Consider the following 24,728-nt stretch of genomic DNA (forward strand, 5'->3'; position numbering starts at 1 on the left):
GAGATCATAAAAATGGGAAAAGGACCCACATGTAAAAAATATCTATAGCAGCTTTTTTTGTGATGCAAAGAATTGGAAATTGAGGAGATACTCATCAATTGGGGAATAGCTGAACAAATTGTGATGTATGATTGTGATGGAATACTATTGTGCTATAAGAAATGATGAGCAAGATGGTTTCAGAAAAACCTGTGAAGATTTATACGAACTCAAATAAAGTGAAGTGAACAGAACCAGATAACATTGTACACAGTAACAGGAATATTATAAAGAGGATTAAATGTGACTTAGCTACTCTGATTAAGACAGTGATTCAAGACAATTCCAAAGAAGCCATGATGAAAAATGTTATCCATTTCCAGAGAGAGAACTGATGAACTCTGAATGCAGATTGAAGCATGCTTCTTTTTACTATCTGAATTTTTATTATTTTATCTTGTTTGTGTTTTCTTTTGCAACATGGCTAATATAGAAACATGTTTTGCATGACCTCACATGTATGATCAAAATCAAATTGCTTACCTTCTCAAGGAAGGGGGAGGGGGAGAAGGGAAAGGGAGAATTTAGAATTTGCAATTTAAAAAAATGATTGTTAAAATTTTTAAAAATGTAATTGGGAAATATCTAATGAAATAAATAAAATGTATTTTAAAAATAATGGAGTGAGTAGAACTGGAAGAACAATATGCCTTATAGCAACAACACTTTAAAACAAACAACTTTAAAAGCAGTAAGAACTATGATGAATACAATGATCATTCATTATTTCAGAGGACCAATGATGAAATATGTTATCCATTAGAGAAAGGTAATGGCTTTAGGGTGCCAAATGAGACATAGATTTTGTATATAGCCACTTAGGGAATTTGTTTTGATTGGGTTTGCATATTTATTATAAGAAATTGTTTTTCTCTCTTTTCTTCCCGATAGCATGGGAAGGAGAGAAAATTTATCACTGTTAACTTTTTTTTAAATAAAGAGATAGTGCCACAAATGTGAAATGTTGCATGCACTTTTAGATGAGATCATAACTATATTTTACTTAAGTGTTTTACTTTATTACAAGAGACCTCACAAAATGGGAGTACTCTCTTAATGTTAGTAATGTAAAAGCAAAACACATAAAAACAACTATCTAAAAATTTTTTTTAACAGGCTCAATATCCCAGGTTAGGTAGAGTTTCTAGAACACTTATTCCTAACACCATCATCAATCTTTTCTTCAAGAAGACAAAAGAACCTTTTTCATCTATATCAGGGAAGAAGACCAGGGCAAAAATAAATTTGCTGCTTGGGGTAATGATGTGAAATTAACAGGTGTCAGAGAGAAAGTGAATTATATGACTTCTATTTTGTTTCCATATTCTCAGTCAAAAAGAAGTTTTTTTTTTTAAATTAAAAGATAAAACAAATACCATAAGGAGGGAAAATTGTAAGAGAACAGCTGCTCTAAATGAGTTCAAGTCTGCTGGGCTGGATAAACTTTATACCAGAATCCTGAAAGAACTTGCAAATGTAATTATTGATAATCATTCTCTGTGATATTTAAAGAACCACAGAATACTGAAATACCAAGGAAAAGTAAATGCTCCACTTTTTCAAAAACAGGAAGAATATAGGTTCAGAAACTATAGGAATATTCCTTAGACATCAATCTCAAGCAAAATTCTATAACAGCTTAGAACCACTTAGGAATCATGAGAAGTGAACATGGTTGCTCTAAGAACATGTTGTAGTAGACAGCTCATTTTGGGGGGGATAGTGTTACTACACATATATCAGGGGAAGGCTGTAGGTACAGAGTGTCTGAATTTCAGAAAAGGAGTGGACAAAATCCTTCATAATGTTCCCATGACCTTTAATATTTCACTGACTCCATGATCTCACTTGAATAGTTCAGCTTAAAAAAAAATGATGGAGAAATGCAAGATGGCTCAAAGTACTGTTAGGTGGATATATGACTGGCTGAATGATTGACCACAAAGATTTCTAACCCAAACAAGGTCGATTTTAACACAGAGAATTGGCTTTATTGGAGTATTCTGTCATGATCAACATTTTAATCAATGACTTCAATGAGTATACGGATGCAAATTTGTGAAATACACAGGCAGCACAAAACTAGAAGAGATCGCTAACTTGTTAAATGACAGATTCAGGGTCCCAAAAGATAGTGATGTTTGGAAATAAAGGGCTGAATTTAACAAAGCAAAAGTTACAAGGCTAAAATAAGAAATCTTGGCATGTGCATTCACTATGAGAAATTTTACACACACACACACACACACACACACACACACACACACACACATACACACGGAAGGACTTTCCAACAGTAAGAGTCATCTGAAATTTCTGAGTTTCTAGTCCTTGAAAAGAAGTGCATTCTCCATCACTACGGATGTTTAAGTTGAGGCCTAATGATCACCTGCAGTGAAGAATTTGGCAGTGGGTGAAAGGCTAACCTAAGCAACCTTAAGGTTTATTTTAACTCAAAGATTCTGTCACTCTGTGATTGATCTGCTTCCTGAACATGATAGACACCTTCAGATGGCTTAAACACAAGCCTTCCTAATGACAAGTTTGGTGAGAAACTCTGAGTGAGGCCTGTGAAGTCATGCTCCAAGGGGTATATAGCTACAGGAAAATCAATCAGAAACACTGCCAGGAAATCCTATGGGCCTTGAGTAATCCATGTTTTTGAGTGCACCCAATTGGCATCAAAGCAATCTGGTTTTTCATGGGGAAGTAAATTCCTTCCTGAAGGAAAGTTTGGCTTCAGTAGTTAAACAGGGAAGGTTATGGTACCACATTCTCACATATTTCACATGAGACAAATAGAGACAGGTCTGGACCTGGGGTAGGGATAGAGATTGGACCAGTGATTTGAGGGGAGTAGAGAGCGCCCAGTGAAGAACTTCTACTAGTATACAGATTAGTAACTGTTCTGCGAGTTAGTATCCCAGAGAGTTGCTTGAAGGTGCTGAGAAATTAAAAAACTTGCCTAGGATTAAACAGCAAGCATGCATCGGAGGCCTGACTTAAACCCAGGAATCTCTGGCTTCAGGACCAACTCTGTGTCCACTGTGTTACGCTATCTACTTCACAACATACATAAATAATAATTCATTTAATATTGAAACTCTATAGGTCTATTGAGGTATCTGTGGTTCATGTATGTGCATAACCTAAGCTAAAACTATAGTGACATGAGAAATTGGATACATGTGTCAAACTGACATCTCTGTGTACCTTGTGTACAACTCTGATTAGTTTGCCAATGCATTAGTATATAGAGATATTACATCTCTTCCTTTCCCCTACTGCCATGATTAAGGAATTTAAACAGTGAACCAAGTGATGCATTACTGGCACCTTTTATTGCATACACACACAAAAAAGCTAATGGGGAGTCTCCAACCCTCCACCCCAATCTTTCTTCTTTGGCCATAAGGAGCTTCAGTTAAACCATAAATGAAAGAAAAAGAAAAAAAAAACAAACCTCTGAAGCAAACTTCACTTTTGGGAGAAAAGTAAACCATAACAATACTGATTTTTTAAAAATGAAAATACAATTATTTTCAAGATTATGTTAGGGAGGCATAATGAGTAAAATGGAAAGCACTATACCTTAGGGATTTGTGCCTCTAGAGTAAGAAACAGGCAAAGCGCCTGTAGCTGGGGGAAGGGGGTTGGAAAGAGGGATCTCTGAATCCTAGTATGAAGGGCTAAGGGGGAGGTAAGGGGGAGGATCAGTTTCTCTGACATAATCTAATTCAATTCAATAATCATTTATAAGCATTTATTGTTGTTGTTCAGTCTTTTCAGTTGTATTTGACTCTTATGAACTCGTTTGGGGTTTTCTTGGCAAAGGTATTGAAGTGGTTTGCCATTTTCTTCTCCAGTTCATTTTGCAGAGGAGGAAACTGAGGCAAACAGTGTTAAATGACTTGTTCAGGGTCACACAAATAATAAGTGTTAGAGGCCAGATTTGAACTCAGAAAGATGAGTCTTCCTGACTCTAGGTCTGGCACTCTAACCACTGCCCCAACCTGGCTCCTGATTGCACCTAAGCATTTATTAATTGCTTGCAAAAGGCAAGGCATTATGTGTTCAAAAACAGAACAAAATGGTCCCTGACCTGGAGTAGTTTAAAATCTACTGGAAAATACAACATCTAAATAGATAAATAAGTACAGCATAATTTGGGCAGGAAGATCAATCAATCAATCAAATTTATTAAGTGCCTACTATGTGCTGGCTGAGCTAAGTGCTCGAAGATAGTGTGGATGAGTAAAGGAATCAGAAAAGACAGCCTGTGGAAGGGTGCATGGGAATGGTACCTTGTGGGAATCAAGGGATTTACCAAAAGGCAGACACAAAGATGCATTCCAGGCAAGGTCACAGGACAGGAACGCCAAGGTCCGGCAAGAGCAAAGAGGCCAGTTTGACTGGCATGTAGAGTGAAGGGGAGCACTGTAAAATAAGTCTGGGAGGTAGGTTGGAATCAGACTATGAAGGGCTCTAAATATCAAAGTGAGGAATTTATATTTTATACTGGAGACAAGAATGGGCCTCTGCAAGGTCTTGAGCAGTAGAGTGGCATGGTCAGACATGTGCTTGAGTAAGATTATTTTAGCACCTGTGGGGAATATGGATTAGATAGCATGCTGGACCTAGAGTCAAGAAGACCTGAGTTCAAATCTAGCCTCAGACACTTCCTAGCTAGTGAGCCTGAGCAAGTCACTTAACCCTTCTTTGTCTCAGTTTCCTCATCTGTGAAAAGGGTATAATAATAGCATTTACCTCTCAGGGTTGTTGTAAGGATCAAGTGAGATGTTTGTAAAGGGCTTAGCATAGTGCCTGGCTATGTGCTTTATAAATATTAAGAAAGTGCTACATAAATGTTAGCTATTATTGTTGTTGTTGTTATTGTTAGGGCCTAAATGAGAGCAGTGGCTGTTTGAGGGAAGAAAAGGGAAAAGATAGATGCATTATTGAAACACCAAGATTCAGCAAGTAATTCTGGATATGATAATTGAAAGTAAGAAAAAAAATAAGATCAATGTAGGCTGGGAGCTGAGGTGACTAGAAGGATTGGAGGAGAGTCGGAGGAGAGAGCTGGGTTTGGGAGGACAAGGAGACAGTAAGATTTTTTTTTGTTGTACAAGTTGAGTTTGGGATCCCTGCATGATGCCCACTTAGAGATGTTCGTGATGGAACTCAGGAGAGACATTAGGGTTGGGCATAGGATTATTTGCCAGGATGTCATAATTCAACACACAGGAATTAATGCATCTGTCAAAAGGGTGCTGGGACAGAAAAAAAGGCTCCACAGTGCAGGGGACACATCAGGCAGAGGTGATGATCCAGTAGAGGACAATTTAGAAGGAGTAATCAGAGAAACGGGAGGAGAACACGGAGAATAGTTCAAAAGAAAACTGAGTGGGGAGAAAGTATTCCAGAGGAGAGGATGGCAAAATGCCACAGAAAGGTCAAGAAGGATGAAGACTAAGAAAAAAGGTTTCTGGCTTTAACAATTAAGAGAACCCTGATAACTCTGAAAAGAACAATTACAGTTGAGTGATGAGGTTTGTTTGCAGATTACTAGGGCTTGAGAAATGAGTGGAAGGAGAAGAAATGGTGGTAAAGAAAAAAGGTTGGTTTTCTTTTTCTTTTTTCTTTCTGGGCATTTGAAATGGTGTTCTATCTTTTAAATAATTATTTAACTAGGTACTAGTTAATCCACATGATGTCTGTCAAGGAAGCAGATATATAAAGAGGGAAGGTGAAGTACCTCCTTCTGCTTCCTTCTAGCTTCCTCTCTCCATCACCACTGTCCCCTATAAGCATGCCATTTTGATTTCGGACTTATATCTCTATCTCTATCTATATAGAGATAGATATATATGGATATATCTATTTCCTTCTATCTATGTAGTTATATTACATCTATCTCTATCTCTATATAATCTCTCTCTCTCTCTCTCTCTTCTCTCTCTCTCTCTCTCTCTCTCTCTCTCTCTCTCTCTCTGTGTCTCTCTCTTTCTCTCTCTCTCTCTGATGACCTTGGTTGAGGCCTGGTTCTAGGTGGTAAGAGAAGGGGCTCATCAGTGACTAGACCTTAAGCAAAAAGATGTTTAGACTCTCCTGGGGTGTGGGGAGGGTGATAAGGGTAGAGAAAGGAACACAGTTAACCACATACCCCAAGGAGGTCACAGACAAGGTGAAAGGTCCCATAAATACCAAATATCTATAGTGGCATTTTCATAGCCTCAAAGGAGTGCAAACAAAGTGTTGTTCAGTTTTTTTTTGGTTAAGCCTGGCTCTTTGTGACCCCATTTAGGGTTTTCATGGCAAAGATACTTAAAGTGATTTGTCATTTCCTTCTCCAGCTCATTTGACAGATGAGAAAACTGAGGCAAACAGGGTTAAGTGATTTGCCCAGGGTCACACAGCTAGTTGTCTACAGCCAGATTTGAACTCAGGAAGATGAGTCTTCCTGACTCTCCTTATCTCCTCCCTTGTCTCCCAGCACTGCTTGCCATTCTCAATTCCATTCTTATACCTAGAGCCCCCTTCTGGGCTTTGGCTTAGTTAGGAAGCACTCAGGGGTATTAGAGCAAAGGCTACCAAATGAAAAAAGATACTTGGCTCCAATTTCTCCTCCTATAGCAGAGGGGTGAAACTTAGACTGTTGGCTAGACTCTACTACTATTCCTGCCTATCCATTTCCTTTCTGAAATATAGATGGTCCTCCAGCTGAGAATTATGGACAGATGGTTAAGCTGCTCATCCAGAACTCATCCCTATCTCTACCATTTCTATGACCTGCTTGGAATAGCAAAAGCTACAACCTGCCTACACCTTCTTTATTTTAGGATCAAAGATAAGAAGTTAGGGATTTAGTCCAACCCCTTCCTTTGGAAGATGAGGGAACTGGGTTTCAGAGAAATGAAATAACTTGCCAACGGTCACAGTTAAAAAGTATCAGAGGCAGGATTTGAACTCAGGTCCTTCTTGACTTCAAAGCTAGCAGTCTATTCAAAATACCATTCTGCCTTTCTGGTAAGCAGTATGAGTATCCCTTTAAATCTGTTATCTCTAGCACACATTTTTCACCCTTAGGTAAATGCTCACTTTGACATTAATGCTAAGGCCATATTGTTGTTCTAGTTAGAGTTCTGGTAGAAAGAGCACTGAATTGTAAACCAGAAGACCTAGGTTCTAAGTGAAACTACTCATATTAATTTTAAAAGTTGCAAAAACAGCTGGATCTGCACTAGAAGGAGAATTAAGTCCTCAATCCAGGTATTGGCAGAGATCTGCGCCACGCTATGTCTTGCATAGTTAGTTCTTCTCAAGTGAGCCTTTAGTCCTTCCTGTAATTTTCAATGAAGAGGCAGAAAAGTATATTGGAGAAGATAAAGATCACTACATAAGGCTATTATCAAGAGAGAAAAGGTAGAACTGTGCAAAGAAGCATCATTCTCCCTTCAATAGTATTTATTTAAGTTACAAAGGCTTCTTTGTAAGACTAAATAATTTACTATTGAAGCATAGCCATGATTAAAAAGAGCTAGAGTAACAAAAGACCTTTTTATTTTTTTAAACATGATCAAGAAGATTGTTTCGTAAAAGTGAGCAGCTGGCCAGCTATGGCATCTGTTACCTACATGTAATTTTACAGAGATGCTATTGAATATAGAACATTTAGCGTTACACTTGCTGTGAGGAACAATGCTATTGATTCAAATGAAATATTGGTATCTAACTGTGGTATCAGGTACTTCATCGAAATGCAAGTAGTTTTTGGATGTAAGGAGAATTTGGAAAATAATAAAGAATAAATGTACTCCTAGGCTGAATAACCACCACCCCTTCCTCTAAACTACTGATACTGGTAAGCTAATAAAAATTTGATCCACTGTATAACACTACTGTCAGACTGTCCAAGACAAGGGCCAGGGGAGTTACTCATATAGCTCAATGTAAAAAGCAAATTTGGTCATTTTAGGAACAAAATACATCACCAACTTTCACCTCAATGTCTCAAATTCCACATATCTACATCTATATCTACATGTGCATCTACATCTACATCTGCATCTATCTATCACATATGTTTATATAAACATATACCTAAATGAATATGTATGTATGTCTATATACATATGCATATATATATATATATGCATATGTATGTATTAATGTGGGTGGGCAGCTAGGTGTTAATGATGAATAAAGTACAAAGCCTGGAGTCAGGAAGACCTGAGTTCAAATCCAACCTCTGACACTTCCTAGCTGTGTGACTTGGCAAGTCATTATTTGTTTCAGTTTCCTCATCTTTAAAATGGGAATAAAAATAGCACCTACTTCTAGGGTTGTTATGAGGATAAAATGAGATATTTGTGAAGCACTTAAACCAATGCCTGGCACATAATTGGTGTTATGTAAATGTGCATTATTATATTTTTAGTGTTACATATATGTATACCTACATACACATATATGTAATTGTCTCAATTGTCCATTTTATTTGGAAGGATATAACCAGAGGGTTATCTTAAATGCACAGAGATAATACAACTCATAATTTATGATGAATTAAAATAAAAAAAGTGATTTATAATTTTTGTGCACCCTAGAGAAGTAGAGGGGAAAGGTGTTCATTTTGCAAATTTTTCCTCACATGAGGTTGCAAAAAGGTCCAAAAAGATCATGAAAGTGAGAAGTACATTTCTAGTAGAAATTTTCACAAACTCAGTGAAACCAGGAAGAAAATGAAATCAGAGGAAGAGATGTTCCAAATCAAAGCAAGGTTATGTTTCTCTGATTAGTTCATTTGGTTCTGGCAACTGTGTGTGCAGACTGTGACAGCTGGCTGTGGAGGGGTGAGGACACTAACTGAGTCAGTCACTTCTAAGGCAGCGGGTCACTGTGAAGGTAGCCTGAGATAGAGGATATCACCAATTGTGCTCAAAGTCCAATTGGATGATGGCTTTGAAAATGAGTCAGCTTCTGAGATAAGATGAAAACAAGACCAATAAAAATATGATGTTTATGAGGCTTCCTACCTCACATGTTTCTCAACAAGATATTTATCCATCAGGTACCTAATGCAGGCAAGATACTATGCTTAGCCCAGGATATGAAGACAAAACAAATAAATGAGCAAAACAAAAGTCCCTGCCTTCATGGAGTTTACATTCTACTTGGAGATACAACAGAGAAGATGTAACTAACTGCTGTAGATAAGTAAAAACAAGATAATTTGAGGATGGAGCAAACACATAAAACTAGGGGGATCCAAAAAAGGCTTCATAGAGGAGGTGGCAGTGGAGTTGAAATTTGAAGGAAACTAAGGATGTTAAGAGGTGGCAATGTAAAGGGCATGAATTCCAAGCTGCCATTAGTTATCCAACAGGATGCTATAAGTACTAGACTGTAGTTCAGGGGTTCTTAACCTAGGGTTCACCAGCTTAAAAAAAGATGGACACAGATAGATAGCAGTATTTTAGTATAATTGGTTTCCTCTGTAATCGTGTGCATTTTATTTAATGCATTTAAAAATAGTACTCTGGAAATGGTCTGGTAAAATAGATTTTACCAGCCTGCCAAGAAGAATCTATGACACAAAGATGATTAAGAACCCCTGCTGAAGGGAGTGCTTGTAATAACTAAGAAACATTGGTGGGGCTAGGAGACAATACAATAAAAAAAACATTAAAAGAACAGAAGAATAATTACCAAGGTGGAAGTGGGCATAACCACCATTCTCAGGATCTCAGGAGTTATCTACTGCAGTCTGAAGCATGAATCTCTTCTATATCCTCTCTAACATATAATCTTCCATTTTTTTTTTTTGCTTTTGAAGAAGCCCAGTGCTGCAGAATTCACCTTTCCTTATAGGAGTGCATAGTCTACACTTTCATATTTATCTTCAGTTGTATACCTTTAAATGTCTAGGACATCTTTTGAACATGTCCTTTTAATAGTCTAGGCTCATTAGAGAGGTCCTCTTGTGCTCACATCAGTCTTTCCCATTCCAAATTCCACCCTTCTTGAACTAACTTTCTTTTTAAAGTCCTCCTCAATGGAACCATAAACAATTTTTTCCTTATATATTTTTCAAAAAATCAGTTCTACTAAATTCAAAGGTATATATCAAATCACATCCAATATTTCCATGCTTACATAAAAGTATTCCTGATTAAGATATTTCCTTGCCATTCATCTTGATAATGTACATTGTCCTTTTCCCACCACCATATTGTATGTCATTATATGCTAGTCAGAAGAGATTTGTGAAAAAAAATAATGGAAACTCAGATCATCATCATGACTAGATAAGAGTCCAAACCTAATTACAAATATCCAAAGGGTAAAATTAGGGACGGCTAGACTGTGGCTATGTTACATTATCATTGTCATTACTGATATGCTTATGTTAGTCTTCCCCTTTTCCTTAATAAGTAAAGTATCGTGGGGCAATCAAGAAGCAAAAGTTCGAATCAGTAAGGTAGCATGAGAATAAATCTGATTAACCGTCTTTCATCACACCCTGCTTTCCTGTTATGTAGAGTACGTGAAGGGGCGCTAGGAAACACCCATGATAAACCATCCATCCAGTCACATTGCAGTTAATGGCCAACTCTGAATTTGCCTTAGCATTTACTCTCAGTCTCTTTAAACATTCACTAACTTATTTCATAATGAACTGAACTCTCATGCTATTGTACTTCCTCTCTATTAAAAAACTTATGAGTCCCTAAGCACTCAACACAAACCAGTTCTCAACTACTCAAACTCATTCTTCCTCCATCCATATGTGTTCCTTTAATATGCCAAGGGCTGGACGTGGCGGCCCACATTAGTAATTCCAGTCACTGAGGAGGCTGAGGCTGGTGGATTCTTGAGCTTGGGACTTCTGAGCTGCAGTGGGCTGTGCCAATTGGGTGGCTTCACTAAAGTCATCATCAGTAAGACAGCTCCAGGAACTGGGGTCACCAGGTTGTCTAAGGAGAGTCAAAATGATCCACACTGGTGACAGAACAGTTCAAAGCAAACTTGCTTTTCAGTGGTAAGATTGGGCCTGTGAGCAGCCCCTGTGTTGTAGCCTAGATGAGATGGGAAGTTGTTGTTGTTCAGTCATTTTTCAGTTGTGTGACCGCATTTGAGGTTTTCTTGGCAAAAATACTGGAGTGGTTTGTCATTTCCTTCTCCAGTTCATTTCATAGATGAGGAAACTGAGGCAAGCAGGGTTAAATGACTTGGCAAGGTTTATAAAACTAGTAAGTGTCTGAGGACAGATTTGAGCTCAGGAAGATGAGTCTTCCTGGCTCCAGGCCTAGCACTGTGCCACCTAGCAGTCCTTGAAATGGAAACATCCAGTATTATAACAGAAACAAAAAGAAAAAGAAACACCAAAACTCCAATTGGGCCATTTTCCAACTATTCCACAATCAAAACCAATCAGTGGCTACTTTCTGACATCTTTAAATAGGTGCAGGAAATCAAGGTCCATTGTCGTTTCCCACAACCTCAAGTACATAACTCTTTCTCCTTTTCTGACATTTCTGATATATGATATATGATATGACATGTACATGACATATATGATACAATAACCTTGTACTGGAAGTGGAAGACAAACAATTAATAATGGTGATGATGATAATTGCCAGCACTTATATAGCACTTTAAGGTTTACAAAGTACTTTCATATATAAATTCATTTGATCCTTAGAACAACTCTTTGAACTAGGTGCTATTATTATTATTTCTATTTTACAATGAAGAAACTGAGTCTGAGAAAGGTTAAATGGACTTGCTCAACTAAGTTGAGTGTCTGAGGCTGGATTTGAACTTAAATCTACCTGACTCCTGGAAAGCTAGATGGCTTGGTGGAAAGAACACTGGATCTGGGGTCAGGAAGACTCATCTTCCTCCGTTCAAATCCGGCTTCAGACATTTAGTAGCTGTGTGACCCAAGCACTGTTTGCTTCAGTTTCCTCATCTATAAAATGAACTAAAGAAGGAAATGAAAACTACTCCAGTATCTTTGTCAAGAAAACCCCAAATAGGGTTAGGAAGAGTCATACATGACTTCAATGACCAAACAACAACTTCCTGATTGCAAGTCACTTTATACACTGAACCAAATGACTAACTAGTTAGTACTAATTTCTAGAAACTTTACATAAGATGTACTGGTTTTGGCACATGGTAAAGGCTTAATATTGAGTGACTGACTAGTTAAATAACAGTTATAATTTGTTTGTTGTATGGCTTCAGAATATATCTTCTAGATCCATCACTGGAATAGGTCAACGAAGAGTCATCTCTACTACTGGAAACTCAGTCTAAACTATGTGCCCTGGTGATGCTAGATCAAAAATATTCATGCTCATCCCATAATGAAGTGAATACAGGGCACTGAGTTGTGAAGTAGGAGAAGGGAGTAAGCATTTATAAAGCACCTACTATGTGCCAGGCACTATCCTAGGCACTTTACAAAAATTATCTCATTTGATCATCACAACTACCCTAGGAGGTAGGTGCTTATTATCCCCATTTTACAGATGAGGAAATTGAGGTGAGCAAAGGCTAGGTGACTCACCCAAGGTTACACAGCTAGTATATCTGAGGCAGGATTTTAACTCAGGTTTTCCTGACTCCAAGATTAGCATTCATACCCACTGTGACACCAGCTGCCTAATTAGATGAGAAATTAAGATTCTCACTGTCATGGTGAAGAGGCAATGATTGAGACAATAATGGTAGCTACTATTTATAAAGCATTTTAAAGATGACAAAGTTCTTTCCTTACATGTCTGTGAAATAGGTAGTGTAAGTATAATTATCCCCATTATACTGATGGGTAAACTAAGACTTAGAGAATTTAAATGACTTCGTGAGTGGCAGAGAAGGGATTCGAACCTACATCTTTTAACATTAAATTGGGTGCTTTCCCCACTTGAGGGAAGATGACTGAACTGCTTAAAATTAGAAACATTAATTTGCAAAAGAACCTGAACCTTCTGTCTATTATCTCAGAGTTCTACAGATAAAAATGGGATGTGAGAGAAATGAGGAAGCAAGTAAAAGTTTGAAAAACAAAACAGGGCAGCTAGGTGGTGCAGTGGATAGAGTATCAGACACATAACACTTACTAGCTGTGTGACCTTGGGCAAGTCACTTAACCCCATTCCCTAACCCCCCCCAAAAGAAAAACAAAACAAAACACAGTATCCCTGACTTCAAACTGCAATCATTTCGACTCAACTTAAATTAGCTTCAGGGGGAAAACATGAAATATTGTAGCTGGAGAATGTCTTGATAAATTATTGGGCCTTTCAGTTGCTATGGTTTTCAACCACATTTCTTCATAATGATTTTTAATGAGCTCACACCAGCATTACCTACATTTCTTGAGAGTAATTCTTGGAATGTATGGAATTCTTGACCCAAATTCTGGGAAATCTGGAGACTTCTGGAGACCATATTAATTTAATTCAATGAACAGTTATTAAACTTCTACTAGGAGCAAGGTATTTTACAAGGATAGATAGGTAGATAGATAGACAGATATAGACAGATAGATATGACAGAGGCCCTGTTTGCAAGAAGAATACAGTTTTATGGGGAGGGAAGGAAAACATACAAATAAGTGATTATGATACAAAGGAGAATGAGATAAGTGTAAAGGAGAAGTCTTAGCCAAGTGGTATGGGAAATACGAAAAGGAAGAGATTACTTTCATTTGGATGCCATCAGGTGAGACTTCCTAGAGTAGGGAGTGTAACAATTGGTCCTTGAAAAAAGGAGGGAGGTATTGTGACAGATAGAGAAGGGGAGAAAGGGATTCATTTCAGTCATGGGAGATGTTATGAAACCAGCCAGAGAGGTAGAAAAGAACAAGAGAAGAATAAGAATTGTACTATAAATGTACTGTTTGATTGGAACATAGACTATTTGAAAGGACATGAATGAGGTTGGATAGATTTCAGTTACATTTTAGAAAGCCTAAAATGCTAAAGTTAGGAATTTGTGATTTATTTCCTGGACAATGGGAAGCTATTGCAAGTTTCTGAGTAAAGGAGTGACATGACCATAAGAACACATTTGAGAAATTACTTAAGAACCAGTATAATAGATGAATTGAAATACTAAGATAATGGAGACTGGAAAACCCATTAGGAAACTACTACACTATTCTTAGACAAAAAGAGAAGAAAACCTTGGCCTGGATTAAAATATTTGTAGGGGGATGAAGAGAAAGCCTTAATGAAGAGATACTTCAGGAGAAGAATTGACAAAATGTGGGAAAATATTGGATGTGTGTAGTGGAGCAGGAAGAGCTGAAGATGACTCAAGGTCATCAGCATAGAAGATTTGGAGGTTGATAGTAACAAATATATAGAAGGGAGAAAGTTCTAGAATCCCTGTGAGCCATTATAATTGACTCAACAAGGTGTGAAAATGTAGAGCAGAGGGCTGATGCATCTTGTTTCTCAGTCCTCCTGAGAAATCTGATCTGAATGTATTGTAAAACCAAGGTTTAGGCTTGGTATATCTCAAATCTCCAATTCTAATCCTTGAGTCTCAACATCAGACCTCATATACAATGTTTAACAGTCAAAAGTAGGTGAAACAGCAACAAATGTCTTTACATACCTATTAGCATTCAATTCAAAGATACCTGACACTACACAGTAGATACCTAATGGTGACTTTTTTTCCTTGAAACAAAATTTAATTATTAAAGTTTACTACAGTTAACATCACTCCCAAACGAACAGTGGCAAACAAAGATCTGACAACACATTTACAAAGTGAAGGCACACACTGTTATTTGAAGATAGAATTATAGATGCAGACTGGAAGGGACCTTAAAAGTCATCTAGCCCAAATTCTTCTTTTTACAGATGAGGAACTGGGACCCAAAGAGGGTAAGTGACTTGCTCTTGGTCACATGTATAAGTGACAGAGATGGGATTCAAAGTAAGGGTTTCTGAATTCTCTGACCTCAAATTTATTGTTTCCTCCACTGTACCAGAAAGCTGCTGCTTTGGTAATTACTGAAAGCTAAAAAAATAGCAAAGGTCATTGGTTCCATAATCACCCAGTACACTGAAAACACTATTAAGGTGAAGTAATAATCGAAAGAACCCAAATGCTATGCAATTAAAAAAATCATGCAAGATCCAAATATATTTCTTTAATTTCTGAATGTCATCAGAATCTAGAAACAGCTTTAAGTAAGCAGTTTGGGCTTTGGGGGGAAAATATAATTTCTTTGCACAAGATACCATTCTACTCTGAGAAGCAACAGCCCTGTGGGAAGTTAATGAAGGGAAAAGAGGGGCATGTAGAAAAAAAACTGCCTCCTTACAGACGGTATGGTGTACATGGTAGAGTGGAAAAAATGAGACTGGGACCTGAGTTTCGTTCTCAGGCTCTGCCTTTAATCAGTTGAGTGGCCTTAATTAAGTCCTTTGACTTCTTTGGTGCTCAGGTGTTTGGTTGGTCAAGAGTTGGGTGGAGGGAAGGATCTCTAAGGTCCTCTCCAACTTTAATCTTTTGTTGGTTCTAAACATAAAAATTGTTTGCTACAATAAATAAGCAGGATCAATAGTTGGGAGAGGGGGAATTAACACATCTTGGGTGAGATTTTCTTTCATTACATACTCAACAAGAAGAGATGTTTTAGGAAATAGAATATTTCAATTCACCTCCAAAAACATTTTAACCTTAATTCATGCTATTTCCGTGGGCTTTAGAGCTTGAAGAGAACTTAGAGATCCTCTAATATCATGACTCTATTTTTTTTTTAGAAAAGGATACTGAGACCCAGAACAATTAAATGACTTTTGATTCAATAACAAATCAACTCAGCCCATGATATTAAATATCTACTATATATAAGGCCCTGAGATGAGCAAAGTTGTGCTTTGACTTCAAAAAAACTTAAATCCTATTTTCCCCAAACCATACAGTAAGTAGCAAAGTCAGGATTTGAACTTAGGTTCTCTCAATTCTAAAGCTTTTTCTACTATTCCACAAGACCATACAAATAGTAATAACAATGTAATAATTATAATAAAATATATGTTAATATAATAATTTTCTAATATTTTATTATTAGAAATATGGGAAAACATCATAACTTTCAATATGTCATATATTAGCATTATTATTTCACTAATGGAGTTTTTAGAAATCAGTGGCAGAATAAAGAATTAAATCTGGAATTTTTTACATTTATTTTGCATATTATTACTTACATTGTGAGCTGGTTTTGTTATCACTATGTAGCTTTGAGAACTGTACAAGGTCTGAAGGACTTGGGTTCCTTGTAGAATGGAACTGTCCTAGGTACTGGGGAAGGTTCTTAATCAAAATGAAGCCTTTCCTGACCATAGCCTCCTTGCTCCCACCTCCAAATGTTCTCTCTCCCTAACTACCTTGTACATAGAATATATCCACCAAGTTGGATTAGAAACCAGGTACACATTTTGTATTTATTCGGCATGTGCTTATAGATGCGTCTGGTGTCTTCCCCAACAGAATGTAAGCTCTTTGAGAGCAGGAATTGTTTTATTCCTTGTGTTTTTATCAACACCTAGAAGAATGTCTGACACATAGTAGGTACTGAATAAGGTATGAATGCTTGATTGACTGATGAGGGTGTTGAAATAGCTGAAATAAAAATTAAGTGTAAAGGAAGTCTGAATGAGGAAGAAATTTTCTGTGAAAATAGTAGACTTTAGTTTGGAAAGGTTTCTATTATAGAGACACTTCTCTAAATTAGAGATTCTTAACCTGATCAGTAGCCCTAAAGGGTTTATGGATAATTTAGGGTATCTGGGGACTTGGGTGAGGAAAATCGCATCTTTATTTTCACTAAGAAATTAGAATAGGATTCTCACTGAATCCTAACTGAAATATAACATTTCCTTTGATTATTTAAAAACATTATTCAGAAAAGAGGTCCACAGGCTTTCCCAGATAGCCAAAGGGGTCCATGCCAACAAAATAAAAAGATTCAGAACCCCTTCTTTGTGTCACAAAATGATGGCTCTGAAAGGAAGATGACCTGGTTAGAGCAAAGAGAAAAAAGCTAGGATCTATTCTGAATTTGTCAAGTATTTCATTTTTTGCAAGGGAAACCTTTACATAATTCCCTCTTGCTCTGTCTTTTACCCTTTTCTCCCTCCAAGACTTCCTTTTTGATCCTAACCCTTCTTCTTAACCCCCCCATTGATGATTAGTAGGATAAGTTATTTGATGTTTCCTTTGTGGTTTTCACTAGCATGAAGATAGGGTGTTGAATAAATAGCATTGTATGAGTGAATGAAAAAAGCATTTACTATATGCTTACTATGCTTAAAGTACTGTGTAACACAAAAAGTGCTGGAAGTGCTAAGGATACATAAAGAAAAATAAGTCAGTACATACTTTAAAAGAGCTCATGTTCTAATAGAATGAAACATGATTTTGATGTGGGGTCAAATGAGGTGACCATCTTAATTTAGTCATGAGAAGTCAGTTTAAATAATACTTAAAAAGTACAATTTTGAAAATTAGGAAAGTTATTAAAAGGTAGTTCACATCATTTGTCAGAAAGGTTCAATGGAAGAATAAATCTCATGTCCACACATATATTTGTATACAACATAATATTTTTGAGCCAGAGACAGAGTCAGATCACTTGGAACAAAAACATATTTATGAAAGAACCAGGAAAAATGCATTTGATAAGTAGTTACAAAACAATTTCCTAAATAGATGTTTTGTTGCTATAATTTTAAGTGCTAACACTTGTGGAAAATTTTTTTAGTTTGCCATCTCACAAAATTTGTCACAAAAATTTATCTACCAGTCAACTAATTCATCAATGAAACAATTAGTCAAATGGAATATGGGGCACCAGAGAGAAAAATACCTGAAAACACAAAAATCACAATTTGATTGATCTTTAAAAATGTTTTAAATAGTGTCTTTGATGTAACAGATCCAACTCTCTAGCTCCTAAGACACTCATCCCTTGCCTCAAGCATTCTGCCTCTTAATACCAGTCCAAACACTCATATTCATTAAAGCCTAAGAAGTCAGTAATAATAAAACTCTGGAAACGTCCTTAAATAAATATTTAAGTTATCAAAAGGAACTGAATGGCTCTATGACTTGACTTTGCCCCTGCACTGCAGGGTATTAGTTCTGTTTTCACTGACTTTGAAGAGAATTCACATGAGAAATCACATCAAAATGATTAAAGTTAAAAGACAGAAGAGTTGTAGTAAAAAGTCTTTTAAAATGACAGTAGTTTCAGTATATCTGTGTACATTTCCTTGTAATATGTATATTTTTCAGACTTCTTCATCATGACCCTTGTCTGGAAATATGCACTACAAAATTATATATTTTCTATTGCTCTGAATCTTATAAGCTTAGTTTTGCTTGCCTACATGTAATGAAGACAATAGATAAATGCCCATCTAATAGTGTAGACAAACACTGTAATGACTCCAAAAATTTGCACAGCAAACAATTATATGCACACATAAAGATGGAATCATCTCCAGTAGCCTAATATTAAGAGGGAAATTTCAAAAATTGTCTGCTTAATCATCACAGCTAATTAAATAGACTTCCTTGCTAAGTCAGTGAAATACTGTAACTTTGGAATCAACAAGTAAAGGAATACTGATAAAATCAGACACTTAACACAAATGACAATGATACAAAATCTGAAGCTTGATCATGAGAGAACTCTAAAGATGAATGGGGAAAATGTCAGCCTCAGGAGCTATTTATCTTGTTCATCAAATATAGCGAACAAAAGAGAAATAAGATAAAAAATAAATTTAGAATCATTTTGAAATTACATGATTGTTTTATAGGGGGAAGTAAGATAAAAATGCATACCTGGCTAATTTTTTAAAATGAATTTGTATTCTTCTTAAGACAACATCTGAACTCCAAACCAAAGGCAAGGAAGGAGGATTGAAGCTCTTTGTGTGTTAGAAGACCCTCTTTAGAAATGGGATGTTACAGGCTGTTTAACCAAAGAAGTAAACAAATTACCTGTTTCCATTTTCCCATCCTGAGCAGCAGGTCCATCAGGAATTACACTCTTCACCTGAAGAAACTCATCAGGTTCATCTCCTCCAATGATGGTAAATCCAAAGCCCATGTTGCTCTTTTTCAGGATTGTGCTTAGGAAAGTGCCCTTCAGTTGTGATGCATCCCGGGTGAAAAGCGGCTTTTCTGTATTGGTCAAAAGAAGTAAAAGAAAAAAAAAACATGCACTTAAGCCAAGTCAGAGTGCAGGAGAAAACTAGCCACTAGTAGCAACAGAGGTGGTGGATGTGGTGACATTTTTATATTAAGTGAAATAAAGGAGTGGTGGTGGTGGTGTGAGCATTCCAATAGAAACACAGATATTAGTACTCTAGTCTAGACTAAAGCAGATCAGCCATGACAAAGTCTACACATTTATCTCAGTTTTGGCCCTGAAATGAGTGGAAGCTGATGGAGAGGGTTTTTATTTTAACCTTTACAGGCCACTATTGCCATTTAGTAAATCACCTCTCCCAAGCTTAAATGCAGTGTCTACCTGGTACCAAAGAATCTAGAATTTCTACAATAAATTACAAGGTGTGTACATGTCTATGGTCATTACTATATGCAAGAAGGATCAATGAGTAACTAACTTTTTTTCTCTCAATGCTAAATACTTAAAAATGTAGAGATCATAGGAGTATAGATTTCAAACTAGAAGGGATCTTATTGACCATTTAGTCTATCCCCTATGAGGAAACTGAGGCTCACAGAGGTTAAGTGACTAGGCCAAGGTCATGCCTAGTAAGTTGCAGAGCTAGGATTTGAATCAAAATCTTCTGATTCCAAAACTAGCACTCTTTCAAACAAGAGGAAGTAGCAGAATTTTATCAACTAATTGGCATTGGAGGGCCAAGAAACTGAATACGGGGACTCTCTGAATTATCTTCTTATCTTGAGATGATGGGCCTATAATCACAAAAATATCTACTGGCCCAAAAATGTTCAAGGTACTTCAAAGGGTGAATAGCTTATTCATAAAAAAATTGGCTTTCTGGTTCTAGAACTCATTACTGTTAAAAATAGAAAATGTGTATTATAAGGTTTAGATAATTCAAATGATACGCATAAAGTAACATCATTTTTTTTTCACCATTAAAAGTTCTTTGGCCCAGTTGTATAGCTTTGTACATCAATACATTGCACAATTTACCTTTTGGACTATATTCTGTGATAAAACACAAGTATATATGTATGCATGCATGTACAGAGTGAAACCCCTTTACAACATGATCTAGAGAGACCAAATTAATAGTGTCTTTATAAGTTAACTGGGTTGTGTTAGACCTTTATCAGCTATAATGGTTACATTAAGTGGAGGGGAATGGACATTATTTGAGCTATGGTATATCTGAACTATAAACAAGTCATGTTATAATAGGGTTCTTCTGGGTTTGTCTATCTAGCTAACTACATTTTACATTTCTATTTATAAGAAGCTTCAGACTTCAAAAAAAATTTTTTTGGTAAAAGCAAGTGAAGGAAACATAATCTTTTCACCTACACAAATTAACTTTTGTCTTTGACGGTGACATTTACAAGTGGTGAGATGACAGTCTGGTGACCTTTACATCCATTTTCAATGTGCTGCCATGGGGCAGTGTGAAAATTACTAACAGGCAAGAATGGGCCTCCCCAGGCTTCTAGAGCCTCTCTCCAGTGTTTTAATTTGTGAGAAAAAGTACAAAAAAAAATAGGTGAAAAGGTCGTGATGCAACTTATCCCACTACTTGGTACAAAAGTGTAGCTAGGCCCAACAAGCGGCACTGGGACATACCATACAGACTGTACTTTCCAGCATTGTCGCACCGATAGTAAGACAAGTCATTCACGCTGCGAGACCGCTCAAGTGGAGGGCGTGGGTGAACATATTTAGGCCTAGGTAATGTCGATGAGGAGCTGTCTACTGTTACAAAGGAGAACAAGCCTCATTCTTGGGCTACGTCTTTTGTGAACAAAAAAAAGAAAACCCAGAAAACAAAACAAAACAAAACAAAACAAAAACAAAAACAAAAAACTTACGCGTCTCTATGAATCCCGACAATTTAGAGTACTGTTCGGTCAAAGCCCATTAATCTTCACCCTAGCAACATGCTGTCAACTACTATAAAATAATGCTTGGAGCCCTAATTTAATCTGTGGTTGCTAGATGCATTAGTTTAGAATCATAGTAAACACCAGCTAAAGCTAATAGAGAAAAAAAAAGCCAATCAATCATTCTGAATAGTTTAAGCTCAAGGCATTTTCCGAACAGTAGGCAGTTTGATAGACAATCCCCCCCTCCCTGAGCTGTGATATGCTGACATAGTACTGTACCTCGGAAACCTGGGGCCTGCAAAGGCTTTGTTCCAAGTTCTGTGTTGGGCATGTTATGTTGTTGTAGTTTTCGTTTGGCTTCCAGGACGGGGTTTTCAAATTGTGTTCTTCTATTTATGTGGCTAGAAAATAAAATTTCAAATTAGGAGAAAAAAGTGAAGCCACGTCAGGCGAAGGCATTTCAAAGAAGTGGTGGGATAAATATCTAAATGTATCTATTGCACATATGTATCTGCATGTTGTGAGGGCAATTCATGACCCCTGTGGAAACATTACATGTTATGCACAGCAACAGAATCAGCATCTTCGTATGTGGTTGGCCTCTGCATGTTTCTATTACAACAGGGAAATTTTCAGTGGCCTGTATAAACATTGCTATCCCTAAATTATGCATGATTCAAATCAAATGGGGGACTTGCTTTCTTATCTACTGTGTTACCTTGTGGGACTTAGAACTAGACCTGTGATTTGATTGATATAGGAAACTCCCAGGTAAGGAAACTCTCTGTACCGATGCAAATAACCCACCTTCTTTACCACTGAATGTCTTAAAAAGCTGCTGAGATCACTGAGACAATGAGTGTCTTGGCTAGGGTTACTCAGAGTGTTATATGCCACAGACAGGATGTGAGCCCAGGTCTTCCTTCCTGACTTGGAGGTCATTCTCTACCCACTGTTATCTTATAACTTGTCCTAAATGCATCCCAAAGATAAAGGACAGCCAGCAAACAGAATTCTTATCAGCTGACTTTGAAGAAAAGGGGGATCATCCATGACTTGCAGAGTCCCTTGATATATAGGATTCCATTAAGTACTTGTGGTGACAAGGGTCTAAATATGGAGCAAGAGGAAAGAGTACACTTTCTGGTACTCAGAGATTCTATGGCTTATGTTGAAGGATTTACAAGCCTAAAATGAAGCACCTTATCACCCAGATGGTCAACAAAGAGAAAAACTGAGGCTTAAGGGTTAGAGTTCATCATAGGAGAGAACCTCTCTCTCTCTCTCTCTCTCTCTCTCTCTCCTCTCTCTCTCTCTCTCTCTCTCTCTCTCTCTCTCTCTCTCTCTCTCTCTCTCTCTCTCTTTCCCCCTCTTTCACACACACACACACACACACACACACACACACACATGCACACAGAGTTCATAATGCCTTAATGTCTGGCTAAAACTACAAACCATGAAGTCAAAAATGTAACAGTGAAATAAAGGGAACCAAACAACACAAGAGGGCCCTAACTAATCTACTGCTTTTTAAAAGCAAAAGAGACCCTGGTAACTGATGGTGAAGAAAAGCTGCTACAAGGGAGTTCATGTGGTGCATATCATGATCTAATGTTTTTTATCTTTAAAAGAGAGTCAGGTAACATTGCCATTAGCAGAATAAGGCTGAAAAACAAGGATAACCCACTACACAATGTGATTCCTGCTTTTTCAAAGACTGAAGTTTACAGCTTAAACTGATTCATGGATTCTAGCCATCAAAAAACATGTCCTATATCTAGTGCCCTGACTTTTAAAGAAACGCAGACAGATCAAAATGATTTGGTCTATTAAAAATGAAACAAACCAGTTCAGCCATTTCCCCCATTAAAATAAACACAAAAATGCAAAGTGGTGACTGAATAAAACCACTGTGAGCTATAACAACTGGGAATTTATAAAATAATTTATCCCACAGAATGTAATTTAAAAATTAAAATAGAAGATTTTCATTCACAAAATTATGTATATGGGATGTGATGGTGTGTGGGAAGGGATATAGCTTACCAGTTAGCACTTGGCAGATCCAAACACTTAATTGGGACTTCTTTGGGTAGGGTCTTAAGTTGAAGCTCCAGTTGTTCTCAGAAAAATGATTCATGGGTTACTGATAGTGACCTTTGATTAAGGCAACTATCCAAGGACTCACATTTCTGTACTTTTTTTTTAAAGACAAGTTGAACCTATCTATAAAGTTAGTACTGGGATCAATGAAGTGGTACTTGCCTTAAAAGTAAATGTGACTGCCTTATTATGAAATAGGCCAGGACAAATTTGCTTTCTATATAATTTTTCCCCATGGTGAAAAAATACTGTAGTGAATTTCTGGTGTTCTAGATTTGATGACTGAAGACTATATTTTACAGAGGAAAAAAAAAAGATAAAGGGAATTTCTCTAATGTAGATTGGAATCAGAAAACTAGATTCAAATCTTAGCTCTGATAATTAACTACCTATGGGACCATGGACAAATCATTTTACTTCTCTAAGTCTCAGTTATATCATCTGTAAACTGAGAGTAATACTATTTGTACTAACCCCCTTAAATAACAGGAGATAGATGATTGGAATTATAGTTTAATTGATATAGGGAATTCTTGGATGATGAAAATCCTTCTACGAATGCAGGTCAATACTTGGAATTTTAGAATTATCTAGAGCATTGAGATTTTAAGTGATTTACCCAAGGTCACAATTCAGTTTTTGATAGATGAGGTTTGAACTCAGACCTTCCCTACTTTGAGGCTGTCCCTGAAGTCACTATGTCCTGTCCTCTGTGATTTAATTGTTTGTATCACTGCATTTAATCTACGGTATAATGGTAATTTTGTCCCCACAGTAGAAGGGATGCACTGCCACTCTAGCTCTATGTATCTTCATTCTTTCATTCCACTCAAAAGAATCCCAAAATGCCTATAATCCTGAACTCTGCCAGACTCATTCTGTTTTTAGTTAAGAGAGAGAGCTAGGGGAAGGCACACATATAATCACGTTCTTCATTTATTATTAGTTATTTGCTTATTACTTACTTGTGATGAAGAATTAGGTCAATTCAACTGCTTTGAAATAGAGCAAAATGTGAATATATTCTCTTCTCCTACTTGAACAGGCCCCACTGAAAGGAGGAACACTACCCTTCCTGCATACATTTATCCTTTAGAACATGCATGTTCAGGGAACTCCACAGAAATATTTATTCATGGGGAAGTATGTCATGGCTGAGGTGCCTACAATCTCAGATAATTATGTTGCTGGAAAAGAATTTGCCCTGTGGATATCATACAGCTTTAGTTTAAGAGTCAATAAGATGCATTAAAGCTACTTCCTAAAGTTCTTTGAGATGAGTTATCCAGAAATCTGGCATTCTTGTACTCCTAAATAGTGGAAGTTGGTTTAGTACCCTAAGCTAATTGCCAGAAACCATTTACATTGGACAAATGAAGTCATTCATTTAAAATCTTTAAAATGCTCCCAAGCTCTCAATGGGCCATCACAAAGAAAAGTGATTGTCTATGAATAGG

At 36.9% G+C, this 24,728-nt stretch overlaps 1 protein-coding gene across 6 annotated transcripts in view; it reads right to left on the reverse strand.

Annotated features, from left to right (window-relative positions):
- MAGI2 (membrane associated guanylate kinase, WW and PDZ domain containing 2) overlaps positions 1–24,728 on the reverse strand; it is a 701,300-nt gene that overhangs the window by 351,862 nt on the left and 324,710 nt on the right. For 3 of the 6 annotated variants that reach the window (XM_078154537.1, XM_078154541.1, XM_078154542.1), the window contains exons 6-8: positions 21,445–21,566; positions 20,906–21,034; positions 19,093–19,275 (exon numbers count right to left, since the gene is read on the reverse strand). In XM_078154537.1, the coding sequence (XP_078010663.1) occupies positions 19,093–19,275; positions 20,906–21,034; positions 21,445–21,566 (434 nt within the window). The remainder of the gene's footprint in view (positions 1–19,092; positions 19,276–20,905; positions 21,035–21,444; positions 21,567–24,728) is intronic. The other 3 variants (XM_020984495.2, XM_020984501.2, XM_078154538.1) reach the window with 2 other exon arrangements.

Source organism: Phascolarctos cinereus, unplaced genomic scaffold, assembly GCF_003287225.1.
Source record: "Phascolarctos cinereus isolate Bilbo 61053 unplaced genomic scaffold, phaCin_HiC Scaffold_1;HRSCAF=81, whole genome shotgun sequence".
Lineage (NCBI taxonomy): Eukaryota > Metazoa > Chordata > Mammalia > Diprotodontia > Phascolarctidae > Phascolarctos > Phascolarctos cinereus.